Raw genomic sequence first — 24,582 nt, 5'->3', positions numbered from 1 at the left:
AGATCTACACTTTTCATGGCCGAATTTGGCCTTGTTAAACCGTTTTCGTGTTGAAATTCGAAGCATATTTCAATTTCAGGTATGTTTTATGTTTTAATTTTTCGATTTTTGTTTCCGTTTATTTTTTTTTTTTTTTAAATATGGATTTCGGTGGTGGTGGTGGGTGTGGCTGATGTGCGTGCGTTTAGCATTTGCAGTGGTTTTTGGTGGCTGTGAGATCTGGGCTTAGGTGGGGTCGGGTTCGGTCGGGTCCGGGTTAGGGTTTGGGTGTTTAGGTGGGTGGATCTGGGTATGGGTGAGGGTGGGGTATGGGTGTTTTGGTTAGAGTTTGGTCAGGGTGAGGGTAAAGTGGTGGTGGTGCTGTGGATAGGTTAGGGTTGTTGTGGTGGTGGTGCTGTGGATCTGGGTACGGGTGGGGGTGGTGTTGTGGATAGGTTAGGGTTAGGAAGTGGGTGTGGTTGGGGTTGACAGGGGTGTTTTGGGTGGTTGGAGGTTGTCGGTGGGTGGTTGATCTGGTGGCTATCGGTGGTAGATGTGGTGGTTGTGGGTGGTTGGGGTGGTTATGGATGACGGTGGTGGTCTGCTAGGGCTAGGTTGTAGGTGGGTAGTGGGGTGGTGGATCTGGTGTAGGTGGTTGGTGGGTAAGGTTCTGGTGTGGTTGGTTGGTTGTGTGAGGTGGTGTGGGGTGACGGCTTGCGGTGGTACAGCGTGGCGGTGGCCTTTTTTTTTGTTTTTTTTAAAGCATTTTCCGACGGAAATTCCGTCGAGAATTTACGACAGAATTCAATTCCGTCGAAATTTTTCGAGGGACTTTGCCGGGCTTGAAAATACTCTCGGCGGACTGAAATCCGTCGGAAATTCCGTCGGAAAACCCATTTACGACGGAAATTCCGTCGGAAAAGGGTGTTTTTCCGACAACAACTTTTCCGACAACCGGTTACGACGGAATTCCGTCGTAAATGGGTTTTCCGACGGAAAACAAGGTGTTTCCGACGAAAATTTTCCGTCGCAATTAACATGTTTTCTAGTAGTGCTCGTAGACCACAAGTTCTTCTGGAACTTGCTATCTTCAATGCATTCCAAGCTAGTCTTCTTAGCATGCTGTGTTAGGAAGCTTCTCTCTGTGTTCTTGGAAGGATCGCTTATAGTTCCAACGAGGAACTCTTCTTCTATTCTCTTATCTTTCCTTAGATCTTCATAGTTAGATTATTACTCAGCTCTTCCACTCCTTGAGTCAACTTCACCTATACTAATTCAATACTTAGAGAAATATCATTAGTTGAATTTGCTTTTCAATTATCATCAAAGCTACTTAATTACGCCATTAAGTTTACCAATGGAATTATTGAAAAGCTTCTTCAAACTCCTTGACAGTCACAATTGTATAAGGTTCATTCTCACGGCATCAATATTGTTCTTGATCTTTCCTTGATGTAGTATGTTGAAGATAAAAATAAATAAATTAAAGTTACAGATTAATAAATAAATCTTTTAATCAAGTAACATGTTGAATTATATTACTTCTTGTATAAATTCAGTAAAATCCCTTTCTTTGAGGACACTTGAAGCCCATGAATTCAAAGAACTCTAGAACATATTCTCGATGACCTTGATATACGATTTGTCCATCTGCAACAAGAATTATATCATCAAAGAGGAATATGTCTCAGGAGTGGGATAAAGGATAGAAATGAGAGCAGTTCCTTTCACAATATGGATAGAATGCCTGATTGAGTTCATAATCTAATATGTTGTAGAATTGTCCAAATCAGTGGATATTTTATCCATGAAAAGTGCTTTTACTGGCCCTACCAATCATGTATCAGCAAATTACAAATGTCAACTAATTTATATGTTGCAGAATACCAAAAAGTTGACAAAATCAAAGGTCATCAAGGAGATAGAAAAATTCAAAGATCATCAAGGAGAGAAAAAATTGTTAGCAGTGAATGCTGAATAGTCTTTACTCATGCCAGTGGTAACTTTTTTGTTCTCCAGAAAGACCCCTAATTATCATTTCTTTTCCTACCATAGTATCAGCACATATATCAAGTTCTAAAATCTGTATCAGCGGACAAAACCCAAATGATCAGATTTTGATCAAGTTAATAAAAATTACATGGGTATCAGACAAATGCTAAGGTCGAGCTAATAGCTTGAGAATGTAATCAATGACTACACTCGCTTCCTACTCCTCCATTGTTGCTGCCTAATGATCAAAACAAAGAAACTTAAGATAGTCAAATTCTTATAAGAATGGGTTGATATGCTTTTGGTGCAAAACAAATTACAAGATAATTGATTGTAGCAAAAGAAAAGAAATATTTCCCATGTTCCCACGAAAATGAGGTATATGTCAACTTTCTTACCTTTATATATGAAGACATCAATATCAGCATATCTATATATAATGAACACTGATTAGTTTTAATACTGCCATGTTGTTTTGGAAAATGATCATTGCTAACATCATAAACTAACCATAATTTGTTCAACCCCTAAACTCTTGCTGAAGGCTAGTTTCTCTTACCGTCATCTTTTCAAGGTAAAGATCACGTTGACTTATATATGCTGAACTCCTTTGTTGTACAAACTAATTTGCAAAGTTATCAGACAACATTAAGACAAAATTTTATATATGGAATCGAGATAGGGCTATACAAACATTGAAAAAACAAATTAAATAGAAACAAACACAAAAATAAACAAACTTAACAAATCACACAAGTTAAATTAAACACAAATGTAACAAGAAATTTACCTTAAACTAATTCACTTGCTGAGAAATAACCTATACACAACAGGAGCATCTTTCACTAAATTGATCTCTCCTTCTTTTAGAGGATCGATGATGTCTTAATCATGGAAAAAATCTTTTCAATTTTTTTTTAATCATTTTCATTATCTATTAACAATTCATTTCTTTTTCGTCAATTCATCATTAGTGTTTTTACCTTATTTTCTAATGCTACGAAATACGATCCAGTAATATCAATTAATGTTGGTTTAACAACTTTGTTGGAAAGTGTAACTAGACGAACACTATCGGATGTGAGCATAATAAAGATATGTGATGATCTTTTTCGTTCATCAATGTTGTTTTTGCTCGGATTGCAAAATACATTGAAAACCCCTCCAAATTGACACTAAACTGCCATGCATCAATCCAATTTAATATCTCATGAGCCAAACAAATACGAATTTACCTTATCATACAAAAAAAGAAGGGTACGACTATTCATTGTCATTAATACTACAAAATACTTACAAAATGATTGTTGTGTTTCGATTATGTTTTTTGCCTTCATCCCTCTCCTTCTCAATGCCTCCAAATTTTTCTTTGCCATTATTTACACAAATTAATTAAAACAAAATTATTTATATTTTAACAAATTACGTGAAATTAATTAAAAATATAATAAATACATAAAATTACATAATTATTATATTGCACATATAGTTCATTCATATAGTGTATTGATACATTACTTAAAATTTGCATATTATTATTCTCATATTAAATAATTCAATCTTCACACCTTAAATAAGAATTCAACTTGTCAATGGGTAAATAAATATACAAATATGAAAAACAAAATTGTATCATCGACCAATCTCATCGAAACCACAATAAATTTACAGAAGTATTTTTGGGTGTCGACCTTATTTCTTGCTCTCAACCATCTTCCTCTCCATCGGGTATCCCAAATTCAATTCGAGTTGTTCTAATTATTCTCCAAGATTCATGTTTATCCTTTAATTCTGGATTATCCTTACTGTTAGTATTAAGAAGAATTTGATCATGACATTCTGTTTCCAAAGGAATTTGAGGGATATTGAGGGTTGTTATGTTAGGGTGCTTGACCGCTTTACTAGGGGCGGAGCTAGCCCGGAATAAAGGGGACAGCTATCCCCCCACTTTTAAAAAAAAAAAATCAGTCAGTTTAATAACATATAAATCTTATTTCTTGCGCAATGATTTAGTGTACAGTTAAGAAAACCAAAAAATAAGAAATGCAGCCTTTATAAATTTATTTTTTTTACTTAAATAAAAATACAGCATAAATTAACATAATTTTGCTTAAGATGTGAACTAATAGGAAAAAAAAAATGCGGGCAGATGATTAACCTAAAAAATGCTCTTTTATACAAATTTTTTTATTCTAATATTGCTGAATAATTAAATATACATGCCAACACTGTACATATTATGGAAAGACTACTCCAATCTTCCTTGGTCAATCATTTCCATTGTCTATGTGACTATTCTTCTTATCCTCACTATGTTACAAATTTATACTGGTTTTAAGCATTGATTACTCTTTGTTCATCTAAAATCAATGAATTAGCTTCTACTTAAAGATTCCATAATCCAACTCATTACTGTATAAGACAATTAAATTTTCTTTTGGTGCTTTAAATTTATTGCTAGTTGTTATATTAGTGATATGTTAATTGAACTTAGGTACATGTTAACTAGTCAAAGGCAGATCCAAAACGTAGCTATGGGGGTGCAAAATTAGGCTCAATAAAATTATTTTAAAAAAAATCGGAATAATATATGGAGTTCTATCATTTAACTTTTCTGCCAAGTTGAATTTGGGTCGTTGACTAATGTCTTATAGACCCACCACTGGGCCAAATTCATTAAGGATTGGAGATTGGCCCAATAATGAAGATCCACCCTCTATTTTATGTCCCTCGAAATAGTATACCAATTACGGCATTACCCACTCCACTAGACATCACACATTCACACTAACAGGTTACAAGTTAGAGAGAGTGAGAGATAACTAAAGTGGTTAGAGCTTTCCTCCCAATTACAAGAGATCTTGGGATCGATTTTTACCCCGCCTTTGTGGCTCTCTAAACACCAAAAAAAACAAAAAAAACCAAAAAAAAACAAAAAAAAAAAGTTAATTTAGAATGGATGGAGTAATTAACTTATATGTTACGTCACTATGTGGTGCTTGATAAAGTGTATAATTAAATCAAATTTGACAAATTATTCACAAGTTTAATTTCATATACCTCTAATTTCAAATGAAAAATTTAGTACTAGGTATGAGGAGAAGCGTGATGCGTACATATTTAATTAAGACTAATGACCTCTTATCATATAATCAATCTACAATAGGTGATCAAAATAAAGATAGAAAATGCGAGCAAGACGAATAAGCAGCCACATGCATGGCCACTTGTGATTTATAAATAAGCGATGAAAGTCAATAAGTTTGAATGCAGATGCTTCGATGCACAACATTAATGACAACTATGACTAATCTTTAGTATGAACAAGTTGATCGTTGACTTTACTTATCGATATGATTGTCAACGTACACTTCTAATCAAACTGATAAAAATGAGTGAATCTTCCATGTGAAATACTACAGCTATATCTTTGTATATACTGAAAGTACAAACAAGCTAAGTCAAGAAAGACAGCTGATCCTATTTATTATTATAATCAACTACCAAGTCAATAATATAATTGAACATTGATCTAGATGTTAGTTATATTACATACAAAAATAATTAGACTAAGAGTATGTAAGCATATATATACATATATATAGTTGAGGAAGTGAATTGTGTTAAACACTTAATTACGAGTAGTATAGAGCTCTCTACTTCGCACACAAAGTCATAAAATGTCCTTTTAAACGAGATTTATTTAAAGTACGTAGCTTAGCTAACATTTTTCTGGTCGGGCTAGCTAGGTTCAAATCGATCTTCTATTTAAAGGTAATACTCTTGACATTTCCTATTTGTTTCCATCTCTCTCATTTTTTTTGGGATATTATTATACTTTGCTATTAGCTAATTATAAGTATTAGAGTGTACATGTGCTAATGCTTTTTTTTTTTTTTTTTGGTAAGTATAGAACACGATTATTATGAGATTAATTCTACTCTACCCATAATTAGCTAGTTTAATTAAAGAACAATAATGCTTAGTGTACATAATTAATTTATTATTTTAATTATTACAGAATGGCTGGTAGAATAAAGGATGTGGAAACCTCACTACGACAACAACTCGGATCTTTGGCTCGATCTTCCTCTAAGCATTGCATTTATAGGGTGCCTAATCATTTACTTAAGGTAAAAAGAGAATGTTACAACCCTTTAGTTGTTTCGATTGGTCCTTTATACTATAAGAATCGAACCCTAAAATCTTCCCATGACCTAAAATTGAGGCACCTTAAATGCTTCCTAGAGTTTTGTAACTACACAAATGGCAACAATAATGCTACATCCTTGGGTCAATTCATTGATATAATTAGAGAGTGTGAGGAGGAAGCGCGTTCCTATTATGCTGAAAAAATAACTCTTTCTAGTGATGAATTTGTTGAGATGGTAATGGTTGATGCTACATTTATCATCTTCTTATTTATGGAATTTTCCGATCAATTTTCACTTGGTCCTCATCCTATGGAGAACAAGTACGACGTGATGCTTCAAGTGCACCAAGATTTATTCTTAGAAGAAAATCAATTACCTTTTTTCATTCTCAACCATCTATACGATGTAGCATTTGGTGAAGCCTATCCTGATATTTCCTTCAAGGATGTTACTTGTAATTTCATAGGCTATAGTTTTTTCCCGGGAAGAGAAGTTGCACGTAGTACAATAGGTAAAGAAAAATTAATGAAGGTACCAAAAATTATGCACCTTGTTGATTTTCTAAGGATTTGTTGCTTACCTACAAAACTTCGTTACCAATTGCCCGAGTATACCAATGGTGTAGATTCTGATGAACTTCCTTTAACTGCCAAGGAACTAAAGACGTTAGGAGTTAAGTTTATGGCAAGTGAAAGTAAGACTTTACTTGATATTACATTTTCAAAGGGAGTCTTACATATTCCAACATTGATAATTCAAGATACTACCGAATCAACTCTTAGAAGCATTGTATTTTTCGAGCAATGTCACCATTTTTGTGATTCTTATGTTATCGACTACTTATTCTTCCTCGATGCATTGATTCACACTCAAGAAGACGTGCAAATTCTTGTTCAACATGGGATTATTAAGCATTTTTTTGGGAGTAACGACGAGGTGGCTAATCTCTTTAATCGAATTACCAAAAACTTAAGTATGAGAAACCCGGGCTTCTATTACGCTCAAGTTTGTCAAGATTTGAATGCATATCTTACCACGACGAAGAAGAATAAATGGAAGGCTCTATTGTCTAAGAAAGATTGTTTCGATTATCCATGGTCGATCATGGTGGTTTTTATTCTCTTAGCATTACAAATTTATAGTAGTTTATATTAATTAATAATGTAGTTATATTTTGATTTCATTAAGGCACTGGATATTGTATTAACCAATAATAAAATGAGGGCTAGCTATCCAATTAGCATATAAATCCAAGCCAAATCTAGCCATTCGATCATATGATGTATTATCTATCTTTGTTGCTCTAATAATGTACGTTTTTTCAATAAATTATATTATCTATCTTTGTTGCTCTAGTAATGTACGTCTTTTTTATTTTATTTTAGGGAATTTTGACTTTTACCACCTTCAAATAACCACTTAATTGAATTTACCACCTCCAAAAAAAAAAAGATTTACTTTACCACCACCAAAATTTCCAAAAATTCGATTTTACCACCAACTAACGGATTCCGTCCATGATTCCGTTAGTAGGGCCCACCTTTTTGACGGTTCTTCTTCATCTTCCCCGATTTCCATATCAACCTAGCCAGCAACGAAATTAACACACCATGGTTGGTCGGAATTTCGTGTGGGGGCAAGGGAGGGGTCGGAATTTGGTGTAACCTAGGGAGGTGATCGGAATTAGGTGGTGGTTAGGGTTTTAGGAGTGCGGAATTTGGTGGTGGCTAGGGTTTTAAGAGTTGTCGGATTCAGGGGGGCTATATGGGTGGTCGGAATTTGGTGGCTAGGGTTTTGAGGTCGGAAATTGGTGAAAGGGGGTCGAAATCCGGTGTGGGGGCTGTGGCTGGGTGCGGTGCGATGCGGTGTTAGCGGTTAGGTGGTGGGGTCGTTGGTCGTAGTGATTAGGTGGTGGCTAGGGTTTTGAGGTCGGAAATTGGTGGAAAGGGGGTCGAAATCGGTGTGGTGGTTGTGCGGTGCGGTGCGGTGGTTGTGGATGTGCGTTGCGGTGGTAGTTATTAGGTGGTGGGGTCGTTGGTCGTAACGGTTAGGTGGTGGGGGCTGGTAGCGGTTAGGTGGGGGGGGGGCTGGTCGTAGCGGTCAGGTGGTGGGGCTGGTTGTAGTCAGTCCGGTGATGGGGTCTCGACGGTGGCAGCAACCACCGGTTGATGGATGGGGTTTTTTAATATTTTTTTTGTTTTTTTTTTAATTTTTTTTCTAAAGCTTACCCAATAATATAGCGACACGTGTGCAAGGTAGGCCCCACTAACGGATTTATGGACGGAATCCATTAGTTGGAGGTGATTGGTAGTAAAACTGATGTTTAATTTTTTTATGAGGTGGTAAAGTAAATCTTTTTTTTTTTGGAGGTGGTAAATTCAATTAAGTGGTTATTTGAAGGTGGTAAAAGTCAAAATTCCCTTTATTTTATTACTTCTCCATTTTTTGTTAATCGAAACACATCAATTTTAAAATTATTTAGTTTAATATTTTGGTTGTTACATAACAAGTACATACCAAACTTCAACAATAACTCCTTTAACGGAACAAATTCTACTTCAACTCACTACAAGACAAAAAATCAAAGAGGGCGATATACATTGATCAAGGAGGGCGATTTTGATTTTGCCTTGTTAGTTTTTATCAAGCAGGGCGAAATTAAGATTGCCCTTTTATTATAGAGCAAAGAGGGCGAATGTTACTTTCGTCTTTGTACTTCAAAGCAAACAGGGCGAATTAATTTTTCGTCCTCTATAATAGAGCAAAGAGGGCGAATTCACAAAATCGTCCTCTATAATAGAGCAAAGAGGGCAAATTCCATTTTCGCCTTCGTTGTTCAATAAAATATAATGTAAACGTTTTTTCTATTTTACAAAACTTAAAAGAAACAAACAGGGCTAATGTTACTTTCGTCTTTGTATTTCAAACAAACAGGGCGAATTCCATTTTCGCCCTCGTTGGTCAATAGCAAAAAGGGAGACTTCCTTTTTTGCCCTCGTTAGTCAATAAATATTTTAATAAAATAAAACAAAGGTTTTCTCTATCAAAACAAAAGGACATAAAAAATTAAAAAGTTAAACGTTTTCTCTCTGAACGTTTTCCCCCAAAAATGTATGAACCCTAAATCTTCGTTCAGATTTTTCGCTCTAATTCTTCGACCTAATTCTTTGCTTTAATTCTTCACTCCTAATAGACGTTCAGATTCTTCGCTCGATTCAGTGCTCGAAGTCGGTCAGATTTCGCTCCAAATCATTGCTCGAAGTCGGTCAGATTGCAAGACGTTCAGGTGTCTCAAAATTTTGGTAAATTTTGGCTTAAAACTATGTGATTAAGCTTTTGATTTGTAAGAATTTGTTGATTCTCGAAATCCTTGCTCTTAATTTGTTGATTTTTTTGTCAATTTGTTGATTTTTTTGTCAATTTGTTCCTGCATGTTAGTATTGCTCTAAATTTGTTGATTTTTTTGTCAATTTGTTGATTTTGCAAGTTATTTGGAGTTGTTATTTATGCTAGTAATGTCAGATAGCTTATGAAGAAACAATATAAAACATAACGATGAAACTGATGAAAAACGAAGAGAATTGCAATTCGAGTAAAGAGGAAAATAACAATAAGAAATAGAAGAAACTGGAGAAGCAAAAATACTGGAGAATCTTCTATAATGTACATAATTATTGACATTATTATAAGTTATATTTATACAATTGATATTTTGGAATATTGAGCTGGAAATTCGGGTCCATGAATATGATGATGATGATGATGAGATTATTAAGTTGGGAGTTTAGAATTTGATTCAGATTCTGTGATTGTGGTTGTGGTAGTGCTAGTGTGAATGATTGGTGAATTTTTAAGAACACAATGATGATTGGTGAGCTGAGTAGGTTTGGTACTCTTTACATTTTATACACTGCATTTCATGTCTGTATATACCTATATATGCAACTCTGATTCGTGTGCCTTGTATTCAGAACTAAAAGTAAGTTGATATATGCAATCTTGCTCCTATATATGTGTTTTTCTTTCATAGATCAGCACTACCCTTTTATAGTTGATATTAGCTATAAAATTGTAAGTTGATGATGGACTTTTATCAAGTGCATAAAAAAAGGAAATCAGAATGCTATATTGTTGTTAAAAAAGGAAATCAAAAAGTTTAGAGGATATGTACCTATTATAATTAAATATACACTAGTGATAGTTCATCATGTTAGCAAGTTAATGATAATAATGTTATTTTGGCAGACATTGATACTCGAAGTGATTTTTCTAGCTCATGTGATTTGCTTATGCTTATCATTATGTTAGCATCTTCATCATTCAACCACCCAATTAACATTTAGCATAATAGTGATATAAATCCTATTTTGACACTCATAAGCCTATGCAATTTTTTATAACAGTGTGGTATACTTATATATTGTTTTATGTAATATAGAATGGATAATGATAGAAGTTGGATGCATGTTCAAGGGTTGAAAGGTAGGCTTCAACCAAGTTACCGAAATGGTGTTAAATACTTTCTTGATTTTGCTTTCAAGGACACTAACCCTAATTCTGGGGATAAGAAGAGGTGTCCTTGTTTGAATTGTCGAAATTACTTTGACCATGACCAATCGACAATGCGTGTTCATCTTCTTCGAGTGGGAATAGACCCTGATTACAATCCATGGGTATTCCATGGAGAGGAACAATCCCTTGACATCGGTGAGATGGAGATGTCCGAGGAGGAAGGTGATGAGTTATATGATGAAGATCCTCTTGTATCAGAAGAGATGGCTTCTTTGGTACATGATGCGACAAATGTAGTGCGGGAGGAGCACGATGGGGATGAAGGGGGTGGAGATTGTTCTGAGATTCCCGATAAGTTTTATAAATTGATGAAAGATGCAGAAGAAGAGCTATTTTCGGGTTGTAAAACATTTTCAAGGCTTGAATTCATTGTAACTCTCTTACACCTTAAAGTTAGTGGGGGTTGGAGTGAGAAATCATTTAGTGGGCTCCTAAGTGCATTACAAAAGGCCTTTAATTATGACCCAAACTTTCCAAAAAGCTCTTATGAAGCCAAGAAGTACACAAAAGACCTTGGGTTGAATTATGTGAAGATTCATGCTTGTGTCAATCATTGCATACTTTATAGAAAAGAGTATGAAAATGCTGATTCATGCCCTATTTGTGAGGAGTCAAGATGGAAGGAAGGTAGCAGTGAATTTGATGATAGTGTTACCTTCTCGGAATCTCAAGGGGCCTCACAAAGAATGCCTAAGGTACCTCGTATGGTTCTACGCCATTTTCCTTTAGTGCCAAAGCTTCAAAGGCTTTTCATGTCATCGAAAATTGCAAAGCACATGCGATGGCATAAAGAGAGGCAACAACTTGATGACAACATATTAAGACACCCATCCGATTCAATGGCATGGAAGAAGCTTGATGAATCATTTCCAGAGTTTTCAATCGATCCACGTAATGTGAGATTAGGTCTTTCGACTGATGGTTTCAATCCCGGTGGACATTTTGGCGCTAATTACAACATTTGGCCAGTGTTTTTGGTGCCATACAATCTTCCACCATGGATGTGCATGACAAATCCATACATCATGTTGTCACTCCTAATTCCTGGTCCCAAGTCTCTTGGAATGGATATTGATGTGTTCTTAGAACCATTGATTGATGAACTTCAAGAATTATGGGAAGTTGGGGTGAAAACTTATGATTCACATAGTCGCCAAAACTTTATAATGAAGGCAGCCCTATTGTGGACAATGAGTGATTTTCCTGCTTATGGAAATTTGTGTGGTTGGAGTACTTGTGGTAAACTTGCTTGTCCATCATGTCACATAGATACCTCACACAAGAGATTGAAGCTTGGAAAAAAAGAATTCTTTGATGCTAATCATAGATTCTTGGATCCCGATCATAGATGGAGAATGGATAGAAAATCATTCAATGGAGAAATAGAAAGACGACCACCTCCTATCCCTTTGTCGGGGGATGAGATAGTAGAAGCCTTTGATGGTGTTCCGAATGTGATATTTGGGAAGAAGAGAAAGAGAACCAAAAGATACTTGTTTGGCCAATGGAAGAAGTTTAGTACCTTCTTTAGACTCCCTTATTGGAGTAAGCTTTTGGTAAGGCATAACTTAGATGTGATGCATATTGAAAAAAATATTTGTGATAGTATCTTAGCAACTGTACTTGATATTCCTAATAAGACAAAGGACACTTTGAATGTACGAAAGGATTTGTTGAAGTTGAACATGCATGAGAAATTGAGACCTATCAAGATAGGTGATAAATATGCCATTCCTAGAGCTCCTTATCAATTGACATTGCTTGAGAGGCGTAGAGTATCGGAGTGGTTGTCTAAGGTTAAAGTGTCAGATGGTTACTCTTCTAACATAGCTCGATGTGCAAGTGTAGAAGATGGAAAAATCTCGAACATGAAGAGCCATGATTGTCATGTTTTTATGCAAGATTTGCTTACACCGGCATTTCAAGGCATTTTGCCTAAGCAAGTGTTAGAACCTTTGGTTGAGCTAAGCTTGTTTTTTAAGCAATTGTGCTTCAAAACTCTAAAAATTGATGTGTTGGAGCGATTGGAAAAGAGTATTGCAATAAATCTTTGTAAGCTTGAAAAGGTGTTTATTCCATTGTTCTTTGATATTATGGTTCACCTCCCAATCCACTTGGCTACTGAGGCCAAGCTAGCTTGCTGGGCCAGTGCAATATCGTTGGCAATATCGATTTGAAAGGTAATCTTGTAGCTCATCTACATTAATATGTGATTGTTTAATATGTGATTGTTTAATTTGTAGCTCAAAACCTTTTATTACTTTTTGGCTTTGGATTATAAAGGTTAAATCACTTTGGCTCATAAATAATGTGTGTTGTGGTAGTATTATGAAGTAGCAAATGTTGGTCTATTACATCATAATGTAATCAGATTAGGATTCAGTATATGAATCAGTGTCTTTTACATCTATTTATAACTTCGATGCATTATATTGTTTTGAGCTCAGAATAATTCTGCAACTAGTCTACTGATTGAAAACTTCCTGCATATAAAATGGTCATATGATCAATATAAGATCGAACAGGACTTTTACTGTCAGATGATTTCATGAAGAACAATATCTTTTAACACATGCATTTTTATCACTTTGGCATGGTCCTTCACTCCTTCATGATTTATATTGGGTCGTAAACTCGTAATCGCTGTCATTGCTATTAAAAGGTTCATATCACTAAATTTGAATATTTTTGTAGTCAAAGTACGAATTGGGTGAAGGTTCACACATCCGCAAAGCAATAAGGATTCAATGCTTAACCCTTTATAGGCATTGGAGAGAAAGGTTGAAGGCCGACTATTTTTCAAATCGCAAATCTTTATTAGAGGCGGAGCATGCTTGCCCACCTTCAATAAAACTTGAACAATGGAAGTGGCTTGTTTATAACTATTGGAGCTCTCCTAAACAAAAGGTAAGTTATGGGAATGCTCTTGTAATCAGAATTCTGCAAAGAAGATTGTTTTCTTCCCCTTTACTAATCCTATATGTTGTTTTGTAATCTGTAGGAAAGGAGCGAGAAGAATCGGGCAAATGCTCTTGCAAAGAAGATCAAGTCGGCATGTGGTGCGAAATCAACAGCTCGCATAATTTATGAATTGGTGAGTATAAGTTATTGTTAATGTCTGTCTCTGTCTCTGTCTTAGCTGAATCTGTTCACTGTCTTAGCTGAATCTGTTCTTTGTCTTGGCTGAATCTGTTCTCTGTCTTGGCTGAATTTGTCTCTGTCTTAGCTGCTGTGACTCTGAAACTCTGCTGACTGTATTCTCCTTGATCTTCTAACAACAAAATAAGTTTTAGATTGTATCAGAAAACAAAAATTAACAAGTGTATGTATATGATTTGATAGGAACTTGAGGCACAAGCTTGTGAAAATTAGAATGAGGTCACCGAAAATAATGGTTCTAGTTCAAACGTCACCTCATCCCAAGCTAAAGACGATCCCATGTATTTAAAGTTATGGGAGAAGTCAAAGAGGTATATTGTATATTTGTCTAATGCACGAACACTTTATTTTTCTTTATACTAAAATTCTGGCTTTGTTTTATCTTGTAAGGCATAAAAATGGGAAGTTTGACGATGAGGCTGAGGAGAAGTTCAAGGAATTAAAGGAGTTTCATGAGAAGGAAATTGGTGAAAAGGGGGTTGATAATCTTATTCTTGAAGAAGCTTATGTGAAGGTTCTTGGACATCGTTCAGGTTATGCCCGAGGTTTAGGCAAAGGGCACCCGGTGTCATCTAAAGATGGAAAGATAGGAAGAGCTGAGCTGGAACAAAATGTTGAAAAACTACAAAATGAAAATAATATTATGCGAGCTGAATTGGAAGCGTCTAAGAAGAAACAAGACGACCTAGAACAAAAGCTTCGGTTAATCATGGAGAAGATTGGCCTTGATGCTTGATAGAGGTAATATTTTATACAAAGTATCTTTTTCTACTTTGATATTTTTGGCCAGCCATGGTTAACTGTCAAAGTATGTTGTATGTGGAGTAAATCACTACTTCTATTAATACTTTATAGAGAATTTTTCCCATTCTACTGACTGCCATCTAAATATTTTATTATGATATGTACGTTGCTTTCTGCCAATTTTGCTGAGCTACTCCAAGTTGGATTAATCGTAAAGTTTTGACTTGTTTTTTTTCTGAATTTTCATTGAGTTTGGGCATAGGGTTTTTATAACTGATACACTGATTTAGTCTATGCATATGTAACTTCTGTGACTATTTATGCGTTTGTTCTCAATTTTTTTTTAAATCATGAAATGTGAAAGTAAATCACCAGGGGATAATTTTAATTCAGGATTGGATTCTGCTAAAATCGTTAAGCTCCACTTGTATTTTGCTTCCTTTGATCTTGGGAGTATGTAACTCTCAATCATCTCTAATGTGCCTAAATGTCAGTCCTTAATGTTTTCTGGCATCTGATGGTTTGCAGCTTATATTTGTCTATTGATATTTTATCACAGCTGCAAAACTTAATTGATTAAACTTGTCCAATATGTGACATTTATTGCAATGTTGTGTGATGATAACTACATTTGTGTTGTTCCTGATGTTCCATATGTATGATTCTTCATGCATGCCTGTTCATACTTCCATTTGTATTATCTTTGTTCACAAAGTCATAACTAATCCTTAATTTTATTGATCCTTCAAATTTGTCCTTGATTCTCAGGCCTTATTCAAGGGTTATTAGACTAATAGAGCGCATGGGGTCTGAGCCTAATTTAAAACAAAAGCGTATTCTCTGTATGAATAAAGTTGATTTAATTGAAAAGAAGAAGGATTTGGTGAAGGTTTCATTTATTCATCATCAAGTTCCTACATTCCTACTAATATATTCTTTTCTGTCATGTTTGCAGGTAGGGGATCAAGTCAGTGTGCTGATGTTTTGGGGATGGAGGACACCAAAGGCTGGTTGCATTTCTTGGAAAAATGATCAGATGGAAAAAGGGGATGCTTGAAGATGCAAAAGATGTCCTAGAATTATTAAATAATTGCTATTTAGGAAAACTTGGTTAATACTTTTGTATATATAATGACAAAATTAGAATATATAATGAAAAAATTAGAATTTATATTAACTAAATGTCCTAGAATTATTAAATACTTTTGCTAATACTCTTAGAATTATTTTTTTAAAAAACTAAAAATTGAACAAAGAGGGCGACTTTGGTTTTGCCCTTTAAAATTTGATCAAACAGGGCGAAGTTTGAGCAAGGAGGGCAATATCAATTGACTTGTTTGAGTTGTTTTCAGAGGGCAAAGAAACATTTCGTCTTGCTTGATTCAATCAAAGAGGGCGAAAATTTTGCCCTATTTGATATTGATCAAAGAGGGCGAAATTTTTTGCCTTCTTTGATATTTAACAAAGAGGGCGAAACATTTGTATGTCCTTTGAAGCTAATAGGACGAAGCTAATAGGGCAACCTGGGGGCGATTTCAAAATCGCCCTCTTTGCCTAATAGGGCGAAATTTGAACCTAAGAGGACGATTTTAATTGCCCTCTTTGATATAATATCTTGTAGTGACTCAATAAACTATTTTTTGAGACAAGCTCAATAACTAATTAACCATAGTATTACAAATACAAATCAATGAACAATCAAACTTGTATCCGAATGATGACAACCGAGTTTATTCATTGCTTTTATATGAAGCTAATGAAGAATAACTACGACTTAAAACCAACTACTCTAAACATAGTGTTGTTTTAAAGAATACTACAAGAAGGGGGGGGGTTTGAATTGTAGTATGAGAGATTAGCCAAACTTTTTGCGGAATTAAAATTAAGTTAGCTAAAGGAACTGAAAGATTAACTAAAGGAACTAAAGAATGCAAGAGAGATTTTACGTGGAAAACTCCTTGGCCCTAACAAGGAGAAAAACCACGACCACTTGGGATTTTGGGAAAAGAATCTTCACTATAATAGGGCAAATTATCGTATTACAAGCTAACGACTCAAACTCAAGTTCCTCTACGAACTTGAGACCCTGAGGAACAAGTCACCCAACTTGTTACTCTTCTCTTCTCTTTCTCTCTTCTCACTTCTCTGTTCTCTGTTCTCTGTTCTCTGTTCTCTGTTCTCTGTTCTCTGTTCTCTGTTCTCTGTTCTCTGTTCTCTTCTCTTTCACTTCTCTTTCTCATACACAAACGTTCACTCGAAATTCCCCATTCCCCAAATTACAACTCGAAAAATAAACAAACTCTAGTATAAGAACATTAAGCACACTCTAATGAACTTGTGTGGAATTGACACTTGACTCGATTTGAAGCTTGAAAACTTATGTGAGCAAGGGTGAGTTTTTCCATCAGAAATCATGAACTATTTATAGAGCAATAAACATATTGGAAACACCTCTTTGTGCAGCAAATCCATTACGCCACTACTCATACCCACTAAGAAGATCATGTCCCTTGAATTAAGGAACTATGAACTCCTCAATGTGCAAAACCATGACTGAAGAAGAACATGGGAGAGTAGGCCGCAAGTTTTGGAAAACATGGGAGATTTTATTTTGTAAAAGATATTTTTCAAAAATCCGAAAAAGGAATAAAATAAAATCTTTTTAATTTGAGAAAAAGATAAACGTTTAAATGATAACAGTTTTCCTAAAAACTAGCATGCACATATTTTATCTTTTAGACCAATTCCACACAGATTTTTCGAGTGCCAATTAATCTCTTATACTTACATAAATCCTAAAATATAAAAATATATTTAGTCTTCATGTTCTCTGATGAAGCATCTACTCCGAGGCTTCTGTTCCTTGGGAGGAAATTCTCTTCTTTGAAGAGGCTTCTTCTCTGAAGCGCCAGTTCCTGTGAGGGAACTCTTCTATATGGCTAGCTCTACTTCTGGCCTTCTTGTTCCTTATGGTATTTTTACAAGACACTTCATTCTCCTAGTATTTGTAACTGAGTACACACTTAAACAATCAAGCACTTATTAGTTTGTAAGTAAGTGCGGTTGTGTCATCATTAAAATCATTAAGTCAAACAATATTCCCCCTTTTTGATGATGACAAACAAACCAAACTTACTTACAAGGAAACAGAGACAATCCATTTTATTCTTAAAGAAAGGAAATGCAAAAACAAAATATAATGCAGAATGGAAACTAATGTTAAGGAAATAAAAACAATGCATAAATAAATAACTTAAGGAAAAACTGAAAAACTGAAAAACTTGAAAAAACTTGTATATACATTATACCTGTTGTAGAGATTAGGCAGTTTGTGAAGATTTCGAACAGAGACCATAGAATGATTAAGTTTCCTTGATAGTTTGCATCCTTTTCCCCCATTTGGCATTATCAAAAACTAACATACAAGCATAGAGTATACCATAACACAACACCATCTAGTGGTTAAGTGTTAAGACAAGAAGCATGCATAGAGAAAAAACATTCACAAAGCATATAGGCAAAAGAAACATAGATTATAATCATCCAAAACCGATTTAAAACATTGGCCAATGTACCAAATTTGCAAGTTTGCCAAAAGAAATAAAAAGTGCCCAAAATATTACAGACCGAAATGAAAATTGTTCCCAAAAGTAGATAAAATATAAGTTTCATCAACATAAAAAGGTTGCAAAGAAAGGTAGGTTAAGAAGCAATGCTCTGGTCATCATCAACAGCAAGATCCTCCACCTTCTTGCTGATTTGAGACACTATGTCCTTCACAGTGGACTGTCTCCCCTGTTCTGAGCTCTTGACCAATTCCTTCACATCAGCATCTAGAGTGAGCACACTCTTCTTCAGTTCCTCCATCTTCACCTTTGAATCCTCTTGTTCCTTCAGCACCTTCAGGAGCATATCCTTCATCTCCTTGACATCCTTACTGGGAACCTTAGGTGGGGAACTGAAAGTTGCAAAGCCTGTACCTGCAGATGCATACTTGCCCAAAATAGGAGAAATTGTGACTTTCTACAAATCCTCTTGCACCCCTGAGATATCAATGAAAATGGGGGCAGAGGTCTCCTTTTTCTTCATCAACCTCAAGCTCTTCCTTTTCTTCCTTCCCCCTGTCTCAGTCACTTTCTCAACCACCTTTTCCTCTTCCTCCTCCTGAACGTCCTGCACTACTCCCTCTATTATCCCAGTGGCTCTCTCTTCTTCCCCCTCAGCTATGGCACCTACTTCCTTTGGCCTTTTATGCTTTTCCTCCAGCACAACCTCAAAACATCCATCTACAACCTTCATCTTATGGTTTTCAAGGAAAATGGGTTGCATGTACTCGATGTTTTTAAGGGGCAGGGGTTCTTTATCAACAAAGGAAATGCCAAAGCTTTCAAAGACATAGGTGAGAAGGTTACCATATCCCACCTTCCAACCTTTTGGAACACGGTGGGAGAGATGTTGGACCATGATAGAGGGAAAGTTGATTTGGATCTTTTTGGCTAGGCAGTAAATGAGAACAGAGTCAAGCTTGTTGGCACTGTCTCTCATTCGGATGCGAGGGATAATATCATTGAAAACAAACTTTAGCAGAATTTTGTCAAGAGGGGTTAGGTCATTGTGATTTATGTAGGTTTCCTCCGGGTCTCCACCTAGAAACTCTACTATCTCATCAATATTTGCATCAAGAAGAGGGTTCCTTATCACATTAATTTTAAAATACAAGGCATATCCAGTATTAGGAACATCAAACAACTCAGCCAAGTACATCGCATCAAACTCAATTTCTTTTTCATAAACACAGCAGCGAATAACACCTTTAGAGTATTTGAAACTTTTGCAAAAATCCCTCATAGCATCAACATACATACTCCGATTAAAGCATTCACTCAACAAATTCACCCAATTTTGAGCCTCAATTAAATCAAGCAGTTCATACAACTTAACAAACTTACACCAAGGAAGATTAATAGCCAAACCTGTCACAAAGTGATCACTAATCTTCTCTTGCCTTTTCATGGCTGCTGGCTTGTCCCGGTAATTGACCCCTAGTTTCGGAGTGCTTTCTTCTTCTTCTTGCATGTCATCGAATTTCCTTTTTCGAGAAGACTGAGATTCGGTGGTTGAATCCACTTTTGGAGGCTCTTGGTCTTCAATGGGAGTAATTTCCGGTGGGATTTCCATGGTAATGTCTGGAATTGGGTTTGTGTTTAAGTTGGCTTCAATTTGGGTTTTTAGAGAGGTAGACATTGGAGAGTAATTTTGATCGGAGTGATGAGAGAGAAGGTAATTTTTGTGTGGTGTAAATTTTTGTGAGGCTGACATCTTTTATGGTGGAGGTAAATTGGTGAAGTGAGGTGTCGTTTGGGAGGTGAGGTGAATTTAGTTGATTTGACCCTCATATTTATTGCTTAGGGAAACGCAAACCGTGTTTCAAGAGAGTAGTGTAAGTGGGCTACTTCTGAACAAAAGATAATGATGAAATTAGATGCATTCATCCGATTTTTTGTGTTTAGATAAAAAGAATTTGGAATTTTTTTTTTTTTTTTTTTGACAAAAGCAAACTGAAAAGAAAAAGGAGAATTAAACAACACTAAAGCTACTGAAATTGGTCCTGCACTCATTTGCCAAGACATGTGCCTGTCGGACTTGATCCCTGCTAACCTTCCAAATCATACCGCTATGTAATTGCTCCCCCTGTTGGCGGAGCTCCTGGATTGTCCAGTAGTACCTAATATCAGCACGTTGCGGATTGTGAATTAAATTCACAACCTCGCTTGAATCTGTATAAACCCAAATTCTCCTGAAGCCTTTACAAAGCGCCCATCGGATTCCTTCTAGACAAGCTCTAAGCTCTGTATGTAGAGCCGAACTTGCCTTGCAAAAGCCTCCCCCTCCAGCCTTAAAATCCTTACCTGGAAGAGAAAAAGCCCAACCATAACCACCATTCCCCGACTGCTTATGCCACGATCCATCGCACATGACTGTGACTTCCCTGTTGTTGTCAAAATCGTTGGTTGGCTCCAGTGGCGGATCCAGGATTTTTCGGGTGCTAGGTCACCACCGACTACTAATCAATAATTAATGCAAGAATATTAAAAAAAAAGCTAATATTTAAAAAAAAAAAATACATTCCAAAAGTAATAAATATCCATATTACAACCAAATAAAGGAAATTACAATTGCTCTCTACGAGTTTTCATGTTTTGATATCGATCTATAATATCATTCATGTCATTATTCAAAAACATATCTCGCTCTATATAAGTAACCAAGCAATCATTCAACATTTGATCTCCCATGCTATTACGTAATTTATCTTTCACTTGCACCATTCCTGAAAATACCCTTTCTACACTTGCCGTTGCAACGGGTAGAGTTAGAACCAACTTCAAAAGCAAGTACACTCGTTCATGAGTTTCATGCTTTACCGTCTTAACAAGTTTCACGGAAAGCTCACTAAGACTCTTCAAATTCCAAAACCTCTCATCATTTCTCATAGCAACGATGAAATTATCAAGAGAATAACCAAAAAATTTCAATTCATTACTTGGAAATTCATTAGGATAGAATTTGGCAAGTTGAATCAATTTACTTTTGTCAAATGAAGCAAAACCATTAGTGGGATTAAAGTAAGACATACATACAAGTAGTTCCTTACTTACCTCCGGGAATCTATTTTACAATTTTTGTAGTTGAAGATCAATGACACTAAGAAAAACTTCAACCCGGAAATGATGAAGATTTGTCACTTGTGAGCCATTACCTCTATACATTCTTCTCCCGGGAACATGATATCTCCTCTCCATGTTAGGAACCTTAATTCCATGTTTATCCATAAAAGAAGTAACTTCCTCCAAATGAGAATCCCATCCTTCATCTCTCAACTTTTGCAGATTAAACTTGGTTACATCAACCATTTCCATTGCATTTACAATATCCTGATCATGTTTTTGCAAAGCCACATTCAACTCATTTGTAATCCCAAATATAGCAACCATCAAATGTGCCACAAATACAAAATCAAATGACATCAACAAGTGTGTGATAGATTGTGCTTTATTTGAATCAACTGTATCGGAAACTTTGGCAATGGAATCAAGCGACTTCAAGATTGTAGGATATAAATCAAGCACATTCAAAATTGTTTTAAAGTGAGACCCCCAACGAGTGTCACAAGGTCTACCTAAGCCACGTTCTTGATTCAAACCAGTTCCTGATTCAACTTCACCTAAGGATAATGCCTCAACAACTTGATCAACTTGTTTTTCTCGAAGAAATTCTTTCCTCTTAGGTGAACCTCCCACAAAGTTCAAGAGAGGTGCAAGTACATCAACAAATAGCCAAGCACAATTTGAATTTTTTTTAGCAAGGGCAACTTGTGTCAATTGAAGTTGACGAGCAAAGCAATGTACAAAGTATGCTTGTTTACATTCATTCAATACTAAAGTTTTGAGACCATTGATTGAACCTTGCATATTACTTGCCCCATCATAGCCCTGACCCCGAACTTGAGAGAAAGTCAAAGAATACTCCATGAGTAATGACTCAATAGCAGCTTTAAGAGTCAAGGAAGTAGTATTAGCAACATGCACAACACCAAGAAATCTTTCACACACTTCTCCCTTTTTACCAACATATCTCAAACAAAGAGCCAATTGTTCCTTATCGGAAACATTGACAGACTCATCAGCAAGGATAGCAAAAAAACCACCATTAAGATCTTCAAGTATTGCTTTAGTTGTTTCTTTTGCACAAGCATGGATGATATCTTTTTGGATAGTTTGAGAAGTAAGTTGACAATTACCGGGTGCCATTTTGAAAACAACTTTGGAGTATTCAAGATCATGTTTAGAAAGAAGAGTCAATAGAGAAATAAAATTACCTTTATTCAATGAACTTTCTTTTTCATCATGACCACGAAAAGGTAGCCCCTGAAGTAAAAGCCACCTAATGGTTGTGATTGAAGCCTCCAATCGCTTACGATAAGCACTTCTAGTTTCCGCCGTTTGCTTTGATAGAGCAGTGATAATACTACCCTTTTGTTGCTTGAATAACTCCATGGCAGTCACAGCTTTATGGTGAGCACTCATGTGTTTGCTTGCATGATCTCGAATTGTGTTTAATCGATTCCAAGCATGAAAACCATCACAAACAAAAGCATCACCTCCAAAAGTGTTATCATCCTTGAATAGATAGCAAATGAAGCAAAAAGCAGCATCTTTGGAAACACTATATTCCAGCCAAGAGCCCCAAGTATCAAACCATTTGACATTAAATCGACGCCTCTTAGTTCCGAAAAATGTTTGAGGATATTCAAAATCTTGAGGTTGGCAAGGCTTTCTTTGAAGGTATGTCCTCCTCACTAAATCTCTATCATCAGGATGAAAATCACTCATTTTTCTCCTTTGTCCCGGGTCTTGTGGAAGATTAGCAATATCATCTTCACTTAATCTTCCATTATCAACCCGAACTCTAGGACTTGAAGTAACTTTAGGAATAAATTCTCCATCTTCATTGAGAGTAAAGTTATGTGATGGAGAAGAATGTTGTTCACTTTCTTGATGTGGAGAAAGATTTTGAGGAGGTGGAGGAAGAGGATTTTGTGGTGGAGGAGATGGAGGAAAAGGATTTTGTGGTGAAGGAGGTGGATCTTGTAAAGGAGGAGGAGGTGGAGGAGAAGGATTTTGTGGAGGAGGAGGACTTTGTGGAGGAGGGGGATTTTTCGGACCAAAGAAACTTGTGATATCACACATTTTTTTCCTTTTCATTCTGAAAATTAAGTTACATTAACAATTAGATTAAGAAAACCACAAATGCTTCAATTACAATCCACATATGCAATTATCTAAACTAATCAATTCCAAAAAAAAAAAAAAAAAAAAAAAAAAAAACAGAAACCCTAAGTTCTAATATGAAATCATCAATTAATCAATTTTACTGTCAATTTATAATATCAATTTACAGGAAACAATTTATAATATTAAATTATCAATTTACAGGAAACAATTTCAATTCCTAAAAAAAAAAAAAAAATCAGCAATTCAATTCCTAAAAAATCAGAAACCCTAACTCCCTAAATTGATAAATTATCAACAATTTCAAAAAACAATAGAACACACACTAATTGACGAGATTAAGTTACATAACCAACTCAATTAATCACAAATTCAAGTACTCAACCCAACAATTCAACAATTTGGGTATAATTTACAAATTTAAAAACTTAAAAATAAACTTACCTGGCAGCAAGAAGAGTTGAAGAGCACCGAGTGTGTGTTCAGTGTATGCGGATGGAACGACGGCGAGGCGGTGCGCCGGTGAGGCGGGCGGCGGCGAGTGGCGACGTCCGGTGCCGGTGGCGAGTGAGTCACGATTCACGAAGAGAGAGATAGAGATTTGAGAGTGCGTTGTTTTGTTTTTGGTTTTGGTTTTGTTTCTTTTCCCCCCTTCCAGTAGACCTGCCCGTGGTTTTTTTAAAAATTTAATTTTTTTTTTTTTTTTGCTGCTAGGTCACGTGACCCACCAGGACCAAGGGTGGGTCCGCCACTGGTTGGCTCTTCAATTGCACTACCTATACGCACTCTCTGGAAACCTGGCGGAGGTCCCCCAATGGCCTCCATCTCATGTATCACACCCAAACTTCTCACATCCGGCTTCAAGAAAATAGATAAATCCTTATTGCCCTTCTCCAAATGACGTTCAAGCGCTGAAATATGTTCATTTTCATACCTGAACACTCTTCCATTTCTAGCCGTCCACAGACCCCATAACACACTTATAAAGGTAGTGACACGATCACTATCAATCCCATCCTCGCTATAGAACAGCAGGATATATCTCTGGATCCATTGTCGCAACGGAATAGACCCATCAATTTCAGAGCTGATATGCAATGGGCAATTAAGCCAAGCATACCTAGCCAGAGAGCATAAACAAAAAAGGTGTTGCAAATCTTCCACATTGTCCTCACAAACCCCACAACCAT

The 24,582-nt window shown here is 35.9% G+C and overlaps 3 protein-coding genes across 3 annotated transcripts; 2 read left to right on the top strand and 1 right to left on the bottom strand.

The window, feature by feature from the left end:
* Positions 1 to 5,993: 5,993 nt before the first annotated feature.
* LOC145555648 (UPF0481 protein At3g47200-like) lies at positions 5,994 to 7,434 on the top strand. Its single transcript, XM_081617391.1, has one exon. The coding sequence runs from the start codon at positions 5,994 to 5,996 to the stop codon at positions 7,278 to 7,280; it is 1,287 nt and encodes a 428-aa protein (XP_081473517.1). The 3' UTR covers positions 7,281 to 7,434.
* Positions 7,435 to 10,564: 3,130 nt separating this feature from the next.
* LOC145642600 (uncharacterized) lies at positions 10,565 to 12,874 on the top strand. Its single transcript, XM_081693793.1, has one exon. It carries the CDS (start codon positions 10,565 to 10,567, stop codon positions 12,872 to 12,874), a length of 2,310 nt encoding a protein of 769 aa, XP_081549919.1.
* Positions 12,875 to 21,274: 8,400 nt separating this feature from the next.
* Positions 21,275 to 23,350, bottom strand: LOC145642599 (uncharacterized). Its single transcript, XM_081693792.1, has one exon. It carries the CDS (start codon positions 23,348 to 23,350, stop codon positions 21,275 to 21,277), a length of 2,076 nt encoding a protein of 691 aa, XP_081549918.1.
* Positions 23,351 to 24,582: the final 1,232 nt, after the last annotated feature.

The sequence above is a fragment of the Chenopodium album genome, chromosome 8 (assembly GCF_948465745.1).
Source record: "Chenopodium album chromosome 8, dcCheAlbu1.1, whole genome shotgun sequence".
NCBI lineage: Eukaryota > Viridiplantae > Streptophyta > Magnoliopsida > Caryophyllales > Amaranthaceae > Chenopodium > Chenopodium album.
The sequence above is the reverse complement of the archived record's forward strand: the minus strand, read 5'-3'. Positions and strand labels throughout refer to the sequence as shown.